This window comes from Alexandromys fortis, unplaced genomic scaffold (genome assembly GCF_014885135.2).
Source record: "Alexandromys fortis isolate MF-2015 unplaced genomic scaffold, M_Fortis_MF-2015_v1.1 scaffold_28, whole genome shotgun sequence".
In the NCBI taxonomy this organism is placed as follows: domain Eukaryota; kingdom Metazoa; phylum Chordata; class Mammalia; order Rodentia; family Cricetidae; genus Alexandromys; species Alexandromys fortis.
Window position 1 is genome coordinate 2,057,830 of NW_026067901.1, and position 19,563 is coordinate 2,077,392.

Genomic DNA, 19,563 nt, shown 5'->3' on the forward strand with positions numbered 1-19,563 from the left:
ACAATGTATGTTTTTTAAGATTACATTTGGGAGCATTGTTTCCCAGCAAAGGCTTTTTTATCTTACCTTTCTGGGCTAATTTTTTTACTTAAACTTTTCCTACCTGGAGAAGATAATGCAATTTTAAGATTCTCGTGTTGATTACATCATCTTGAGGAAAGTTAAGTGTGTCCATATTATAACACATACTAGTTGTTTCTCATTACTGCTACTTCTTTTTTTGTTTTCCTTTGTTGTGTGTTTTTGCTATAGCAGTGGAGATCCTTATTCAAATGGGTCTAGTCAGATCCAAAGCATTAGTCACAGTAGAAAAAGGAATGGCAATCCTGCTCCAAACCTACATATTTGAAATAGATCAAAGCAGAGTGGCTCAGGTTAAAACCTTGTACTTTAAATTGCAGAGGAGCCAGGCGGTGGTGGCACTTGCCTTTAATCCCAGCTCTCAGGAGGCAGTGATAGGTGGGCCAGCCTGGTCTACAAGAACTAGTTCCAGGACAGCCAGGGCTGTTACACAGAGAAACCCTGTCTTAAAAAACCAAAGATAAATTAATGAAAAAAAGGCAACGGAAAGAATGGTGGTTAACTGATTTCGAGAGGAAATTTAATAAGGAGAACAATGAGACAATATAATTTTATCCACTGATTTGATACATAAATTTCTTTGGGTCATAGATTTATTATACTTAGCCCAGCAAAGTAAATCATTTATGCAATCATGTTTCTCATTTTTATATGTATCACATTACAGATTTTCCTGTTGTTAGTTTTTTTTAGGTTTTTGTTAGTGTAGTTAAACTAGATCTTATGTAGGAACTAGTGTATACCACATATTTTTCTAAGACTTGCAAACAATTACCATAGAAAGCTTAAAGTTCTTTTATTCCTGTTTTCACAAGTTACATACTTAAAACACAGAGAATCTGTGTAACAGGGCCCATATGTGGACAAAACAGGAAATAGGAAAGAAGTAAATACAGAGTTTGTGTGCATCTTATTTTTCAACAAACACTGAAAGAAACTTACGTTTCATTTAAATGAATTAAATATTTTCATTTATTCATTGTTTAATCTTCCAAATTGCCTTTAAAATGTAAATAAAAATATTTGAAAACTTTGGAAAAATGGAAAACACTGGCAAGATTGTCCTCTATATGGTTTCAGTATAGATGTTAAGAATGTGTCCTCTTAGACCCTTCACAGTCAGTGCCGACTAACAGGCAGCTGCATTGTTAGGACATCAGTTCCTTGAGTTAAAATTGTATTTGAAGCCAGGCAGTGGTAGCTCACGACCTTAATCCCAGCAGAGGATCTCTGTGAGTTCAAGGCCAGCCTGGTCTACAAGACCTAGTTTTCAGGACAGGGTCCAAAGCTGCCGTGAAATCCTGTTTCAAAAAAAAAAACAAAAACAAAAAAAATGTATTTGAAATACATTATTATAACGGTGCAGAGTACTTTTTTTTTTTTTTTGCTACTTTTAAAACATTTTGGGTAGCCAATTAATAGCATCCTAAATCGTGAGAATTTGGAAGTGCCTTACGGTGTCTTGTCAGAAGTGATTTATTGTAGTAAGGCCATGTTTTCTCTTTTCAGGGTGAGGAAACATTCTTGTGTGACTCAGTTTATATTTTAGCTGCTTTTTAATAACTCCACGAATTTTGTCACAATGTGTTATACAATCAGGGGCCACATAACATTTTTCAGTAAGGAATAGTATAAGGTGAACTAATTAAATTCCACAACTATCTTTGATCTTTTAGACAATTGCATTAAATTGTTAGAATTCTTTTTTACCTGTGTAGCTATAGTTACTAGTAATGTCATTCGATTGTTGTTTTTCCTCTTATCCTAGTACAAAACAGTTTGTCTTAAACTAATTTCACAGTATAAATACTTTCTTCTACATACATTTAACAATAGAATTATAGTTGATACATACAAACTTTTGAAAGCATAAGAATATATATCAAAATTAGGTTGATTTCTAATCAAAAATAATTAAAAGACAAATTTCCTTACAAACTAAAAAACACATGATTAAATTAGAAGAAAACTGGAAACCTAATGTAAAAATTAATATGGATAGATTTTTCCTTTAAAGAACTTTTTAATGTACTCTTAAAAATAAGAAAATATGTTCAAACTTATATGAATTAAAAGAAAACTAAAGTTTATGACATATCAGGATGTTAAGAAAAATTGCTTTGAACCAATGTCTGATCATTAATTTAGAAGAAAACAATGCAATTTATCATATGAATTATAATACTAAAAAGATTTGTGTATATTGGGTAGCAGCAAAAGTATGTAAGTACTTCTGGAGGGATTATTTAGAACCAACGAGACTGGAGGAATGCTTCATTCTTCCGTATTTTAATCATGTTCTCAATTCTAACAACTATTCAAAATAATTTGGCAGAAATGTTAAATCATAGGGTATTAATGTAAATGGCTTCCTTAAGGCATTTTTTTATAGCCGATTTAGAATTTCACAAGCTTAGCATTATAGTCAGCCTTATATGGCAGAGCAGTAGGTTTGAAGTATTTACTGGAGCAGCACGTCCTAATGGTATCTTAGTGAGTATGTGACAGCTCATGATTTCTTTACTCCAGTTAGTATTGTTTAGTGAGCATTTGAGTGAGTGAAGCAAACTTGAGGTGCTTGTGCTTTTGTGTTATGGTACAGTCATTTCCTCTCTGCTTTGAAATTAGAAAAGTATATTTCTGTGGTAGTGGAAAATTACAACTATTAGTGTAGTTTAATTGTAACCTCTTCTAAATACACAATGTAAATATATAATTTCTAATCACTTCTCAGATACTGGCTTCTTGTCCAATCGACCGGAAACCTTTTCAGGCCGTGTTTGAACTTAGTGCATTTGAAGGTTGTGCTAAGGTAAGCTTAGATTTCATTGAGTTTATGAACTTCAGAATGTTAACTGGAGCTACTTTGTTTTGATAAGTCTCTAGTTAATATATTTTTAAAAATTGTTCACCTTTTGGTTTAATGTGTGTCATCATTTTTCTCTAGCATGGCAAGCTCATAGCTTTCAACACTGGCAACTAAAATCCTGGACCTTTTTCCTTTGCCTTCTAGAGTGGGCATAGCATAGTGGTTACCTTATTGTACAGATGTGGTAGATGAGATGCTTTAAAAGAAGTGTTGGATTTCACTATAGAATAATTGGTATATTATTTGTGTTTTAATAAATAAAACTTGCCTGAAGATCAGAGGGCTAAGCAGCCATACAGGCCAGGGAGTGGTGGTATCACCTTTAATCCCAGAATTTGGGAAACTCAGGCTGACAGATCTCTGTGAGTTCAAGGTAACCTGGGCCACACAAGATTGAAACTGTCTCAAAGAGCTCACATCCCACGCCTTTAATCCCAGCACTAGAGGGGTGGAGGCAAGAGCTAGGTGACTGGGCTGAGAGAGAGAGAATAATATAAGGTGGGAGGAGACAGATGCTCATTGCAGTCTGAGATTTGGTAGAGACAGGATCTCACCCCTTTGGTCTGAAGACATGTTGGAGGGAAAAGGTCTGTAGTGGTTGGCTGCTTTGCTTTTCTGATCTTCAGGTTGAACCACAATATCTGTCTCTGGGTTTTTATTATTTGTGCTACAATAGAATACTTAAATTTCCAAATACCATCAGCATGATTGTTTTCCTGTATTTTGAAACAGTTTTTAGTTGGGCAGCACTTTGAATACATATATTTCATTAAAAAAAGTTTTAATTGGAGTATTGCATTCAAAGATACGTCCATAAATCTTAAGCTCCAAATATCTAAAAACCATTCTTATGAAAAACAAAATTTGGAGACTAGCTAAATAAAATTAAAAATAAATTGACATCTTTGTACTTAAATGCCATTGATGTTATTTAGTATGAGTCATTATTATATTTAAAATTTTTTTTAGTTTTTCAAATTAAAATATAATTGGTCTTTTTACCCTCTCCTCCCTCCAACTCTTCCCAGGTCTCTTGCCTTACTAGCTCTCAAATTTATGACCTCTGGCCTCTTTTTCTTAATTGTTATTATATAGATAAGCTTGTATGTATTTATATCTATATATCCCTAAATATATAAGCATAATCTACTCAGTATGTAATGTTACTATATGTATATGATTTTAGGGCTGGTCACTTGGTATTAGATAGCCAACTGGGGGATTGTTTCCTGAGAAGATAATTTCTTCTGCTCTCAGCATCCCTTAGGTAGCTGTAGTTCTTTGTCTAGGGTTGAAGCCCTGTGGGATTTCCCACCTCCATGATAGTGTATCTGTTGGGGCCATCCTTGTTTGGGTCTTGTTTAGGCAGCCATATTGATGAGACTTCATGGGTGTAGCTTCTTGACACTCAGTCTCATAGCACACATCCTGTTCCTCTGACTCTTACAAATGATTAATATTTTTATTGTTGATTTTTGGCTTGTTAAAAAGAAGAAAATAAATAGAAACATTCCTGAGTTCATGAGGAAAAGAGGAAGATAGGACAGGACAGTGGTGAGTAAGTAAGATGTATGAGAAATATAATAAATATATGACAATAAATGATAGTTTAAATAAAACCATAGATAATGTGTGTGGTGCATCTATGAGAAAAACTGCTGTCCATTACAGTTTAGTTACTGGTGGGGAGGGTATAGAGAAACAACTATTTTAGTATTAGTTTTCAGTGTAGGTTTTTTTTTTACTTGTTTTGATCTATTTTTATTCATGAGTCTTGATATAAAGTGCAAACAGTATTGCAGTACAAATAAAGTATGTTAGAGAAAGGTTTGTGAGCTGGGGAGATAGCCCAGGCAGTAAAATGCATAGACGCATAAGTAGTTGAGTTCCATGTACATTTAAAAAATAATTGTAGGGGTAGTGTGTGCTGCGACCTTTGCCTTGGGTCTTGCTGGCCAGCAACATAGCTTACTTAGCAACTAGTTTGAGGCCTATTAGAGACCTGGCCTTGGAAACAAAAATGTGAGTGGTGCTTGTGAGAAAATACTGAAGCCTTCTTTTGGCCTTCACAAGCATGCTCATACTTGGAAATAAACATATACACAAAACAAAAGGATCTGGTTGTTATAATTGCTTATCTGTTTACCAAATATGCATATTCCATAAATATCTTGGAGAAAAGTGTTAAGGTAATAAAAGTTTTAATAGAGTCTCCGGAAGACAAACTGTTTTCACCATTTTTATAAAATTATGTTGCTAAAGATCTTTGTATGCTGCCCTGACTCGTCTGGGATTCTTCGTTTGTCCTCTTCATTCTCCCGAGTGCACAGTGTCAGTCTGTGCACTTTTCAGTGAGGTACTTCTGTCTCGTTAATTTGTAATTACAAAGGAGAATTGAAAAGCTATGTGCAGTGTTGATATACTTCTCTAATAGTTGTGCTTTTCTTATAGATTCAAGTAAAAAGACAGTTGAGAGAAATAAAAGACAAGGAAAGTGAAAGGTCTTTTAAGAAACAACTCTTCTATCATGAAAGTTCCAAAAGCGATAAAAGGTTAGTGATCAGCTTTACAAGTGGGATTTGGTATGATCATGAGTAGTTGAGTAAAAATAACTTTGGCAGCTTCATACTACAGACATACAGTACATTGAGATGAGGTTCACTTCATTTCTTTTCTCCCTCCCCATTCCTGTTAAGTAAAGGGGTGCAGCAGCATTTTTGCCTATAAAAAGCTCCAGTTACAGTCGTTAGAGAAGAGAATGTGAAATGAATGGAAGGTGACACTCATGCATGCTTTTTTTTTTTTTTTGCTGGTACTTCCAATTGCTCCTTTAAAAAAGTAATAACCTCTCATACTTCTGTTTTGCATGGCTCAGTAGCCAGTCATCATAAGTCAATAAAATTGCTTTAGTACTGAAATAATACAACTCATATTAAAATCTAGTTTTGCCTATTACTATTTGATCTGAGTTCATGAGAGTATTTAACCATTTATTGTCTTCCAGTAGTATTAATAAGATTTATGCATAATAGATTTATTATGATGGGTAGTGAATTAAAAATAAATGAACATGCTGGGTGGTAGAGGTACATGCCATTAATCCTAGCAGTATTCAGGAGGCAAGAGGATCTCTTGAGTTAGAGGCCAGCCTGGTTGACAGAGTGAGTTCTAGGACAGCCAGGGCTGGGCTGTATTGTCTTGAAAAACCATTTAAAAAGAAAAAATAAGTGAACAAGATTTTTAAGAAAATCTTTTAAACTTTTATCCATATCTACAGAAAAAGGATCCTCATTCGAGAAGATCTATTGTGTGAAAAATTTCATGACTTCAAGGTGTTGTATAGTAAGTAACTCTGCTCAAGTGTGTGTGTGTGTGTGTGTGTGTGTGTGTGTGTGTGTGTGTGTGTGTGTGTTGTAACTTAGTGTTTGCCAGATCCTCTCCCTCACCTTCCCCCCAAGACAGGGTTTCTCTGTGTAGCCCTGGCTGTTCTGGAATTTACTCTGTAGACCAGGCTGGGCCTCAAATTCACAGAGATCTGTCTGCCTGTCTTTGTCTCTTGATTGTTGGGATTAAAGGTGTGTGCTACCACTGCTGGCCCTAGATTTCTTAGTAATACTTTGATTTTGAAAATAGTTGATAATGGAACTTTTTAGATCTCTTCAAAATTACTTTACATTACCTTACAAATGGCGGTCATTTGTGCTGTTCCCTATTTTTGTTCTCTGTGCTTCGGTTGAAGGGAGAAGGAAGGAAAGGAAGTGTGTGTTAAGAGAAAAATAAAGTTTTCTGATTACTTGGTGTTTAGTAACCTGTATTGTAGTCTTATTCCACATATTCAGGGGAGGTGTAAAATGTCCATGAATCTTAGACATTTGGAGTTTGGAGTATTTGCATAGATTGGCTGAGCATTACCTTAGGGCTCTTCTACCTTGAAGTGAATTTTAAGTTTGGTTTGTTTTTACCATTTGTAGTAAATTTAGCTTACAAAAAAAGTCTCAGGCATTTCCCTTTTCTTTTTTTTTTTTTTTTTTTTAAGGGGGGGTGTATGTAGTGACAGTGTGTGTGTGTGTGTCTTGGTGTCCTCTTTAATCAGTCTTTCACTCTGAGTTTTTGAGACAGGGTCTCTTTCTCACTGAACCTGAAACTAGATCATCAGCTCAGTTAGATTGGCTGGCCATTATCCTTTGGGATCCTCCTGTCTCTGTTCTTCACTCTGGGATTACAGGTGTCTGTTCCCTTAGTTAGTTGTTACGTGGGTTCTGGGGATTCACATGCAGATCCCTGTGCTTGTACAGCAGACGTTTTACCACCTGAGCCATCTCTCCAGTTCCTTTCAGGAATTTCTCAAGGACGTGCTTTCTCTATATAGTTACTAATCTGTTAAATTTGGAATCAGTCAGTCAGACTTTGAATACCTGTTTATCACTCAGCTCACAGCTGCCTGTAATTCAGCTATGGGGAATCCGTTGCCTCTGGACTCTGGGTACCAGCACTTATGTGTACAGACTCATACACAGACACACCACCCATATGTGCTTAAAAATAATAAAACAAATCTTAAAATAAAAAGAATATATGCTTTATGCTGCCTAATTTGAAATTACACAGAAATAATTTCCAGATGAGGACAAAAGAAAAAGTGATAAGCAACATGGCAGCAGCACTGATGCACCAGATGCAAGGCCAGTCAGCACTTTAGATTTACCACAGTCAGCGGAAGAACCGGGCGCTTGATCTGAATTGTCAGCGGCCAAAATGACTTCGGCTAACCAGGCCAAACACCTCACTTCCCATTGGGCAGCTCCTGCTTGAGATGAACACAGCTAACTGTCCTAATAGCTGGATAGGAAGCCCTAAATATGTTAATTGCATGTAACGCTTGAAGACTTGTATGTAAAATTTTTTAAAAGTTAAAACATTTGCATAAGGTGATAGAAAATGTTGATTAGAATCATGCCCATAAGGCTCTAAGCATGACAGTTCTATTTATTGTAGCCTTACGCATTTTCTCTTTATTTGTGGTTTAGTAAGATATTATGCAATTAGCATTTGGGAAAGTTTTTTTTTAATGCAAATAATACTAGATATGAAACACTCCTAGACACTTTGACATTCTTTATCAATGTCAAAGGTGTACAGACTTTTGAAATAAAATGTGAGGCAAGTACCAGTAACCAGGTTCTGTTTGTTTGTTTGCTTGTTTTATAGGAAACTTTTCAAACAATAAAATGAGGGAAAAGAAAAATGCCACAGTAAAGACAAAGGTTTGTTGAAATAAAAAAATACCTTCTTTTAAAGATAATAACATTTATAGTTATTTAGTGTTTAAGGTGCATACCAATACTTTAAAGTAGTTTTGTTTCTGGTTTTATTAACAACTTTTTATGTTTTTAGGTTCAAGGATCAAATCAGTGTACGGATCCTTGTATCGGAAATTATGTGTCCAGTTTGTTTTCCTCTGGCAGCCACAGTGTGGGACCTCAAACCCATAGAGCTTCCTGGTTAGTATTTGGTCTTTACACTTGGGTTTTAATCATAATTAACTTTCGGTAGAAAATTTGACTGGGCTCAGTGAAAGTGATGAGAACTAATTTTTTTATTATTGTTATTCCTATTGAAAAACAGACTAGTTCCAGCAAAGAGAAAACTTGTTATTTTGTGATAGTCTGTGTTCTACAGTGCTTGCCTATATCAGTGATCTTTGTTTTAGTAGTAAATTGCTGTGTATAATTTTGATATATGCTGGAGAAACAAGGTATTTGTGAAATTGTAAGAGTAGTACCTATTAAAACAGACCTATTTTAGAGCTGATTCTGTCTTCCTTGGATGTATAGTGATTTACAGATAGATGTTGAGTATATGTTTTTGTGATTTAAATATTGAATTAAAATTACACAAATTTAACTGAACCAAAAAGTAGAACACAATTGTGATATTTTAGGGCTTGGCAGAGTACTCAAGAAACAGTTACATCTGAATCCCTTTGTGAAAAGCTAAGCTAAATCTATTTTTGGTTAAGATAACCACACCTCTTTTTATTTTCATATTTTGTTCTAAAGTAGGGCATGATTGTCCTGAGTAAGAATTTCTTTCACCAGTTGGAGTTAATATCTGAATAGAAAGTTGCCTAAAGACCTCATCGCTAAGTACCCATGATGGAGCGCTGCTGTAGTCTGGCAGTACAGCAGGTCAGCTTGACCCCATAGTAAGTTTGAGACCATTTCACAAGGCAGACAGTATCCTGCCACATAATGTAGGATTCCAGGTGTAGTGTGCATTATTTAAATGTTTTGCTTTGTAGTGTAAAAAAGCAGGGATATGCTTATTTTGAAAGTGTGGAAACTATTGCTATTATTTCATATCTCAGTTTTTACACTTGTTAATTTTTGGAATTCTAACGAAAGTTTAAATTTATTTTTTTAGTACAGAATCTGTAGAAGTCAGTGAAATCAATGCATTGATTAGGCAAAAACGACAGGAATTGCAGTTGTCATGGTTCCCTAATACATTACCTGGAATTGGAAGGTAAAAATTGTTCACTAAAATTGATATGCTAATGTAAACCCAAAAATATCATTAAATTCTTAAGTATATGTTTCATATTTGATGGTATCATATCTTCTTAAGGAGTGTCTTTTACAAGTATAAATTAAAAGTATATAAAATAAAAAATGAATTAAACTTTGGTGTTACAAATGCCTACTGAAGACTATCTGTGTACTGTCTGCTGAGTCATTGTTTCCGTTTCCAAACATTCTCTTGTGAATAATGATCTAGTCGAGTGCCTGCTCTGCCCTGGCCTTCAGGCTTTCTATAATCAGTCCTTTTTAATAGTCCCAGGGCTGGGGCAGTGCCAGATACACACTACTGACTCAAGCTGCTGCGTGCATTGATGAGCTCCTGAACTTTGTATTCTTTCTCTGTTAGAAGATCTTGTCACCGTGATAGAATTCTGTACCTAATGCCTTCATTGTCTAGAAATGGTGGAAAATAAATATAGAAAATGCTTGAAAAGTGGATCGGGCTTGAATGCAGAAAATCTTGAGGACTCTTAACTGGTCCACGCCATTCCTGACAACTTTGAAAAGACATCACTCAGTTTAAGAATTTTAAAATGTAAATGTAGCATAAAAATTCTTTCAGTAGGTGACCTGAGGGAGGGAGAATGGTTCAGAAGAATGGGAGAAAGCTTACTGAAAAGATAGAAATGGTCCTTCTTATGTATGAATATACATATTGGCTAAAAGTCATCAATTATATACTTAAAGGAACTTATCAGTTTGAGTTCACCTCAAAGTTAGTATTTTTTTATAGTAGCAGAAGAGAATAAACATTAAAATCTTTTTGTAAAGACTAAATTCTTTTATTTTTTTGAAAACATATAATTATGTCTGTGTGTGAATGTACATATGTAAATACATATGTGGCTGCCTTTGGAGGCCATGGGAGGGATAGGATCTCTTGGAGCTGGAGTCACAGGCAGTTTGTGAGCCACATAGCATGCATGCTGGGAACTGAACTAGAGTCCTCTGAAAGAGCACCAAGTACCCTTAACCATTAAGACATTGTTCTATACTCCCAAGCAACATCTTGATAAAATGTTTCATTATTTAAAAGAGAAGGAACTATATTCTGAATTCTTTATCTTGTTTTAACATAAAAATATGCCTTTAGCTGGGTGGTGGTGGCTCAGGCCTTTAAATCTCAGTGCTGGGGAGACAGAGGCAGGTGGATCTCTGTGAGTTCAAGGCCAGCCTGGTCTACAAGGACAGGCTTCAAAACTACAGCAAAACCCTGCCTCGACACCCCCCCCCCCCAAAAAAAAAAAAAAAACGCCTTTAAACATTAGATTTTTTTTGTTTTGTTTCCTTTGCAAATTGTGACCATGTTTGGGTGGTGAATAACCTTGAGTTTACATGTTTAGGTATTTGGGCAAAAGCATAAGCTCTGCATTTTAATATTACTAATTTAATTTGGAGAATGCTGTAGTTTTAAATTCCGAGCTCAGTTTTTAGACCACATAACTAAAGAAGCCTTTGCTTCAATTTTCAGAGTTGGTTTTGTACCTTGGAGTATTGAGACAGAAGTCCTTCCTCTGATTGCCTCTGTGTTGCCAAGGACTATTTTCCCAGCAAGTACCACGTCATTAGAAAATTTTGGTAAAGTTTGTGAATTTTTTTGTTTTAAAAATAATTATTAGCTCCTTTTACTTTGACAAACATGTGAGTGTTGATGATTTAGAATAACTAAGTTAATTAGAGTAACTCTTGACTATTTCTGTAAATGAGTATTTTCTTGCTTTAAAATCATTACCACTGTGTGTGCACAGTGGATTATCATGTAGCCATTTAAAAGGGAGGAGCCCCATCTTTTGTAATGAATGAACCTGGAGGACATTATGCTAGGTGATAGAATCCAGGCACAAAATGACAGTAAACATAATTACCCTCATGTGGAATTGAGATCACCATGGCAGTTACCATGAAGTGGAGTGGGCTATGGTTGAGACGTGAGATTGGGAAGTTACTGATCAAAGAGTACAAAGTCAGAGTAAGGAATAAGGGCAGTGGATCCAGTGTATATACGGTGATTATGTTCATAGTATCATCTTGGAGATTGTGAAATTTCTATACCACACACAAATACAGCTATGGGAATGGTGTGTTAATTAGCTGGATTTTTTCATTTTACAGTATGTACTTTATAATGTCATGTGAAAAATACAGCAGACATGGAGAAACTGTCTTTGTTTAGGTTTCTAGTGTCTAAGTCATGGCTATTTAGAAATCACATCTGTGAATTCATTATAAACAAATAGTCTTCACATTCACTCACAGGTAGCATTTCCTGATTCCTTTGCCTAGAAAGTGTTCTTAAATGGTTTGTGCCTAGAGCCACGCCTTCCTTTTTTTCTGTAGTTTTCCACCTCCGATCTGGCTGTACCTTTATTTTAGCAGCATTGACAAAATAATGGTGACTGACTGGATGATGTGGCACATGTCAGCACTTGGGAGGTGGAAGTAGGAGGACCCAGGAGGTCAGGGTCATTCTTGGCTACATAGTGAGTTTAAGGTTAACCTGGTATATAAGAGACTGTCTCAGTCCCCCAAATATTGATGAATCCACCTATTACTCATTTGTTAGCAGAGACACACTAAACAGCTTGATTCACAAATACTCTGTTGTACTATATTACAGGCAGTTGTTATTTTGATACTAACTAGAGTCAGGTTATGTTTTGAAACACATTAAAATACCCTTTTATTTTTCAACATTATCAGGTACTTTTCATAAGGGATATGCATTAGCACATGCCCAAGGAGGAGGAGAAAAAAAGCAAACTTCTGGCACATCAAATACCAGAGGATCAAGACGAAAACCTGCAACAACTGTTCCTACAAGGAGGTCTACACGAAACACAAGAGCTGAGACAGTTAGTCAGCACCAGAAGTCCCCAGTGTCAAATAACTCTGAGTGTGATGCCCCAGGGAATAGTAATTCCTCTGTAAGTATTTCCCCTCCAGCTGAATCAGAAAAGCAAACAAGACAGGCTCCAAAACGGAAATCTATAAGACGAGGAAGAAAACCACCTTCATTGAAAAAGAAACTTCGTAAATCTGTACCTCCCCCTGAAAAAACAACATCTAGTGATTCAGTAGAGGAAGAAACAGCCGACTCTGACACACCACCCATGTTGGAGAAAGAGCAACAGTCAGGTGTGGAAAGTAGTAGCGTTTCTTCTGTTCAAACAGATGGAGAAAATCATTTGGTTAATTGCTTGAAAAGTTGCAGTGAACAGACAGAAGAAGATGAACAACCTAAGAATCATGAGATAGAAGAAGAAGTGGAATTTTCATATTCTGAATCTTGTACTCAGGATCCTCCTGTGCTTGATGGAGAAGATACAGGTATGGAGGCTAAGGAGTTAAGTGTAGACCATGAACTTTCTACAGATACTTCTGCAAAAGGAAGTGATCCATTAGAAAAAGAGCAGGCACCTGGAAGTTCAGAGTCAGAGGTTCAGGCACTTGTGTGCACAGAGAGCCCTCCTGATGATTTTCTTACATGTCCAACTTCTGACAATGAAGGACCTCAGCCAGTGTCCAGTCCCCTGGGTGAAGTGTCTGCAAATACAGGGTCCACAGGTAATGATGAAAAAATAGAAGAGAGTCTTACAGTGGAAAGTACTGATTTGAAAGATTCTTCAGTAAATACAGACGGATTTGTAGCGAGCCCCAAATTGGAAACTTCTGAGGGTGAAATCACACACACATTGGACAGACACTCTGTTGCCAGCTCAGAAACTAAGTTGCCTGAGCATGTTCAGGCTGAAACTACAGAAGTAATTCCAGCATGTGACACTTCAGAAAATGAAAGTTCCGGTGCTATTCAAGATTGTGAAGATAATTCATTAAAGCATGATCTTGACAACACCCACCTGGACAAATCTTTAGAAGAAAGGACTGAATCTCTGATTGAAGTTCCCCTACCCATAGAGTTATCTAACACCGAGATTGAACAGAGTGAGAAACATTTTAGTGAAGATAACAATGAAACAGTCCCTATGGAGTGCGACTCATTTTGTAGTGACCAGAATGAGTCTGAAATGGACTCATCTGTCAAGACTGACTCCAAACAACTGAGTGAAGATTCTGTCGCACACAGTTCCGAAAACAACTTACCTTCTGATCCTACTGTTGAGAAGACTGAAACTGAGGCTCAGCCAACTGAAAGCCTAGTGGATAAAGCCCCAAAGCCTCGTACTCGAAGATCTAGATTTCATTCTCCATCTACAACTTGGTCTCCTAACAAAGATACTGCACAAGAAAAGAGGCGGACTCAGTCTCCATCTCCAAAAAGAGAGGCTGCAGTAGAAAGTAAGAGTTCTCAGTCACCATCGCCTAAGAGAGAGTCTGGCAGAGGACGAAGAAAATCTCGTTCTCTCTCACCGAAAAAAGATGTGTCAAGAGAAAGGAGGCAGTCTCGGTCTCCAAAGAGAGAGAATGCTAGGGAAGCCAAAAAGTCGGAGTCAGTGTCCCCAAGAAGAGATGCTCCTAGAGAGAACCAGAGATCTCAATCCAGAGTGAAAGATTCTTCCTCAAGAGAACAGTCTAGGTCCCGGAGCAGAGAGCGAGACAGTGAAAGAGATGGGCAGAGGAGAGATCGAGATAGAGAGAGGAGAGCCAGAAGATGGTCAAGGTCCAGATCTCGCTCTCGATCACCATCAAGATTGAGAACAAAAAGTAAGAGTTCATCATTTGGTAGAAATGAAAGAGATAGTTACTCTCCTCGGTGGAAGGAAAGGTGGACAAACGATGGTTGGAGGTGTCCTCGAGGAAATGACCGCTACCGAAGGAACGACTCAGAGAAACAGAATGAAAACACAAGAAAAGAAAAAAATGACATCGTTACAGATTCTAATGATCCAAATTCCACAGATAAGCATAGAAGTGACTGTCCCAGTTGGGTAACAGAAAAAATAAACTCTGGGCCAGATCCAAGGACCAGAAATCCTGAAAAGTTAAAGGATTCCCATTGGGAAGAAAGTAGAAATGAAAATTCAGGGAATTCTTGGAATAAAAACTTTGGCCCAGGCTGGATGTCCAACCGTGGTCGAGGTGGCCGAGGGAAAGGCAGTTATAGAGGTAACTTTTCCTACAGTGACCAGAGCGAGAACAGGTGGCAGAGCCGCACACCCCTCTCAGGGAGTGACTCCTTCAAGTCTATGGAGCAGCAGCCCTCTAAGCGGAAAAATGAACAAGATCTCTCTTTCGGTACACCTGCAGACAGGTCAGGGTGGACATCTGCATCCAGTTGGGCGGTAAGAAAGACTCTGCCAGCAGATGTACAGAACTATTATTCTCGACGCGGGAGGAATTCTTCAGGTCCACAGTCCGGGTGGATGAGACAAGAGGAAGAAACACCTGAACAGGGTAACATTCTCTGCTTGTTCTTGATGTTTAACTTGTAGAAAGAGGCTGTTAGATAATAGCTTGAGTTGAAAATGATCCTTAATGCAGTGTACTAAAATTATGCTATTAAACCAAACCCTGGTTATTATAAGTCACTCTTAATTATACAAACACATAGTAAATAAACATTTACTTTATTTATTTATATATATACAAATATATGTGTGTGGCCTGGAACTGACTGTAAGAGACAGACTGGACTTAAAAATTCCAAGATCCACCTACCTCTGTCTCCTGAGTACTGGAATTAAAGCCATGTGCCATCATGCCTGGCTAAGTCAGTATTTCTTTAGCACCAAATTTCAACAAAGTCTGAAATACAGTTTTTTAATTTTTATTATTTTGAAATATTATATGCGTAACAACAGCTGCATTAGAGGAATTTGTAATGTTACTATACGTAATTTAACTTGTATTTCATTTTTCTCCAAAAATAAATGCCGTGAATATTCAGTCGGTATGATATCTATAATTTATGTGATCTTTTAAAACTATTTGTTTGAATTAATAATTCTTAATTTTATTTTATTTTACTTTTTTAAAAGATAGTGTCTCATTAGTTATTCCTGGCTGGAATGTGCTAAGTAGAACCAGGGTGGCCTCAAAACCCAAAAAACTGAGTGCTGGCATTAGAAAGCATGAGCTACTACTTGGAGCTTTCTGTACTGACTTTGATGTTTGTTATGTGAACTTACACTAGTCGTTGTGAGCATTTCCTTTTGTTAGAGAGTGATTACATATTATTTATAAATGACAGGATTAAATAAGTAGCTTTGGTGTTGTACCGAGGCTGTTGCTATTTGCTTCTGTGTTTATGATAAGTATAACATCATTTTCTTTTTTAAACAAAGCTTTTTTTTCTTTTAACAGATTCTAACCTAAAAGACCAAACAAACCAAGTTGATGGTTCTCAGATACCTGTAAATATGATGCAGCCACACATGAATGTGATGCAGCCCCCAATGAATGCTCAGCCTCAGCCCATGAGTATCTTCCCATACCCAGTGGGCGTCCATGCCCCTTTGATGAATATGCAGCGTAACCCATTCACCATGCACCCTCAGCTGCCCCTGCACCTCCACACAGGAGTGCCTCTCATGCAGGTAGCTGCCCCTGCCAGTGTACCTCAGGGACCACCACCACCACCCCCTCCCCCACCATCCCAGCAGGTCAGCTACGTCGCTTCACAACCAGATGGCAAACAAATACAGGTATGTTCTTAGTAGCTTGAGTTAAATCAGCATCCAAACATTTAGCAAATAGGATAATAAAGGGTTTCCTGGCATTTAGGAACAGGGCTATATTTGGTTGTATTTTTACTTATTTCTAAATTTTTCATCATTATTTCTTTCGTTAATTTTCATTCCTATCCCCAGACAGGAAAATTGACCAGAAACAAGTGCAGGCTATATGCATGCCATTATTTACATTCAAACTTGTCTGTCTGTCTGTCTGTCTGTCTGTCTGTCTGTCTGTCTATCTATCTATCTATCTATCTATCTATCTATCTGCTGTTTGGTTTGGTCAAATTAGTGAACTCAAGTTAGGATCAGGTTTGAGTTCACTTTTTAAAAAAATTCCCTAAAATTTTAATGATTTTTGGGAGCAAGGTGGTTAGGAACTCGTGAGCACTTGTGATAAGGTTTATGCTGTCTGCTTGGGTAAGCCTTGGACAAAGACATGTCCATTACCGTCTCCTTTAGTTTCATTTTGAGTTTACTGTGCTAAGAGGAGATAAATTCCTGTGCGAGCCAAAACCACGCAGACACTTTGAAAACGTGGTGCCTGCAGCTTTCTCTGTACTTACTTACTTTTTATTGTTGTATGTTTGTTTTGAGTGCCTACCACAGTAGGCATGTGGATGTCAGAGAATCCTGTGGGTTCCAGGGATTGAACACAGGTCGTCAGGCTTGTGTGACAAGTACTTTCACTCAGAGTCATCTTGCCATCATCACACACATAATTTAAAAGACATTTGATATACTTAAGTAAGAGCTCTGTTGAAGAATATATTCACTTTTCTTTAACTGGCCCTTTGTACACTTCTAAAGTAGGTACTTCTCTTAGAAATAAGGTCGAATCACTTTGTCAGGTATTTTGTTTTGTTTTGTTGTTGTTTCTTAGAGACAGGTTTCTCTGTGTAGCTCTGGCTACTGTTCTCAAACTCACAGAGATCCCTCTGTCTCCTAAGTGCTGGGATTGAAGGGGGGCGGTCGCCACCATGCCCAGTTTTTTTTTTTTTTTAGTGTCGATCCTGATAACACAGAGTAAATTTTTTTTTTTGAATACAGTATTCCGTTGACAGATGTTAAACCTCTTTAAAACAGGGCCTTCCCAGTGCTTCTCATGTAAGTAATACCATGGCTACACAGGTCTTGCCTGCTCCATCGGCAGCTCCAGGAAGCACAGGACCAGTTCAGGGACCAAGTTCTGGTAATGCTTCGTCATCAAGTCACGTCCAGGCCTCTAATGCTGCTGTAAAATTGGCAGAAAGCAAAGTAAGTGTTCCAGTGGAGGCCAGCGCAGATAGCTCCAAGACAGACAAGGCAAGTTCAAGGTTGAGAGCAACCTACACAATTCTGTATATAATAAAGATGACCAAATGAGAGCTTTGGTTTTATGAGAGATGGAGGGGATTTATTATTGGAAGTTTCAGATTCTAATATCTGAAGGATTGATGCTTGATATGTTACTGGTAATATTGCATAATCATTTTTAGAGATGTTAGATATATGTTAATAAATGTATTATGTCATATTTGAAAAATTATTCACAATGTCACAGTATACTGTTTTCAGTTTTATAAATTTCTAGAAAGTTTTTGAGATTAAGAGTGGCAGGTAATAATTACACATTTTCTTCTCATCAGAAATTGCAAATTCAAGAGAAAGCAGCACAGGAGGTAAAATTGGCTATTAAGCCCTTTTACCAAAATAAAGACATCACCAAGGAAGAGTACAAAGAGATCGTACGGAAAGCAGTGGACAAAGTAAGTGTAGCTGCAGCCTGGACTGTTTTAACCACCTCTGCTGTAATAACGCTCAAGTGTAGTTAATAAATACTAGATCCTGTTCTCATCTGTTTCTTTACCTTTGAATGGTTTGTATGCGGTATGCACATGGAAGCAGGATGTTCTCTTTTGGGTTTTCATACTACTATCCACTTGGCATTGAGTGTGAAAAACTTTTCCCCCCCTTTCTTTTAGGTTTGTCATAGTAAGAGTGGAGAAGTCAATTCTACTAAAGTGGCAAATCTGGTTAAAGCCTATGTAGACAAGTACAAATATTCACGGAAGGGGAGCCAGAAGAAAGCTCTGGAAGAACCCGTGTCTACTGAAAAAAACATAGGCTGACATGGGGAGCGCTGTAAAGGACACTGTCAAGATATCTGCAAAGTGCAATTCAACGTGTACCAACTGTGATCAGAATCTGGTTTTGATAAAATTATTTTTTTTATTGTAGGATATAATGTTTTGTTTTAAATATAGCTGTGCACTGCAACTTCTATATCTAACCCCACCCCCAATAAAATAAATTCAAGGGAAAATTAAGGGTGTAATGGAATGTGCGTTTTTATCAGGAATGTGTTCTAATGTGGATACTGAAAGATGTACAACTTCTTAAGTGGAGTGCATACATCAGAAACTTGTAGGCATATCTATATATCTATGTATAATACATTTATTCTGTCAGGCTGAAAAGTAACATGATCTTCATGACTCCCCCACCTGACTGTAGAAATTGGAACAATGTATTGCAACTAATAATATTTCTGATATTAATAGAATAAACCAATTACAGGTCCCTAATGTATTTTTGAAGCACATGTCTGAGTAAATGCTTAGGTAAAAAGCAGACCATCATGAGATTTAGCTTCAAGCCTGCAGGTGCTCCTCTCCTGCCGGCACCAGCTCAAGGTCACACTGTGTGTGTTGCTTTTGTGCTCTTCTCTCCCACCCAGAAAAAACAATAGCAGTTTGATTTGCTGGATGACAACTTTGCCAGGTCAAAGCTTTGTTGAATTTAGAAGACCAATATGGGAGACAGCTAGCTTTAAAAACTTTGTTCTTTTATTTTATCTTCTGTCTATCAGTGATGGTGAATTATTTGTGCCAATTGGAGAATTGCTCAGAGATAGGCTATAGGTCAGCTGTCCAATCACAGTGCAGTTCTTCTCACACTGCAGAAGTTTCCGAGTGCTTACAGTGTATGAAGTGTTAATCTGGTAATTGATAGCCATGCTGCAGAAATCTAGGTGTTATTGTGTCTGACAGAAGGAGAGAAAAATAAGATAATGATGTTTTTGTTTAGGATATCAGGGACAAGAGGTTTTTGGGTTTTTTATTTTTATTTTTTAAAGCATTGGGATATGTTAATGTTTATGAAAGGTAAGTTCAGAGTGCTTTGGCACTGTTATTTTCATTGCCATCTAGAAAGAAAAATTCTATGATAAACATTGATACCACTTAAAATTTTGAGGACTTTTTTTATCTGAAAAGATGTCCCATAGCATGGTGATATATCAAGGTGAACACACGCTCAGTGAGACCTACCACTCCCCACTCATGGGGGCAGTGTTTTGTGAGTGCAGGTACCTGACTCTCAGCTCCACAGAGTGCCTCCTGTCTAGTTTTGGTAGGCA

The 19,563-nt window shown here is 37.2% G+C and overlaps 1 protein-coding gene across 4 annotated transcripts in view; it reads left to right on the forward strand.

Annotated features, from left to right (window-relative positions):
• The window catches only part of Scaf11 (SR-related CTD associated factor 11), a 42,594-nt gene extending 23,396 nt beyond the window's left edge, over positions 1 to 19,198 (forward strand). For 2 of the 4 annotated variants that reach the window (XM_050128634.1, XM_050128658.1), the window contains 12 exons: positions 2,816 to 2,893; positions 5,402 to 5,502; positions 6,228 to 6,292; positions 8,159 to 8,214; positions 8,345 to 8,451; positions 9,374 to 9,475; positions 11,003 to 11,109; positions 12,232 to 14,883; positions 15,793 to 16,133; positions 17,250 to 17,468; positions 17,792 to 17,911; positions 18,128 to 19,198. In XM_050128634.1, the coding sequence (XP_049984591.1) occupies positions 2,816 to 2,893; positions 5,402 to 5,502; positions 6,228 to 6,292; positions 8,159 to 8,214; positions 8,345 to 8,451; positions 9,374 to 9,475; positions 11,003 to 11,109; positions 12,232 to 14,883; positions 15,793 to 16,133; positions 17,250 to 17,468; positions 17,792 to 17,911; positions 18,128 to 18,274 (4,095 nt within the window). In that variant the 3' untranslated portion in view covers positions 18,275 to 19,198. The remainder of the gene's footprint in view (positions 1 to 2,815; positions 2,894 to 5,401; positions 5,503 to 6,227; positions 6,293 to 8,158; positions 8,215 to 8,344; positions 8,452 to 9,373; positions 9,476 to 11,002; positions 11,110 to 12,231; positions 14,884 to 15,792; positions 16,134 to 17,249; positions 17,469 to 17,791; positions 17,912 to 18,127) is intronic. The other 2 variants (XM_050128651.1, XM_050128642.1) reach the window with 2 other exon arrangements.
• The last annotated feature ends 365 nt before the right edge of the window (positions 19,199 to 19,563 follow it).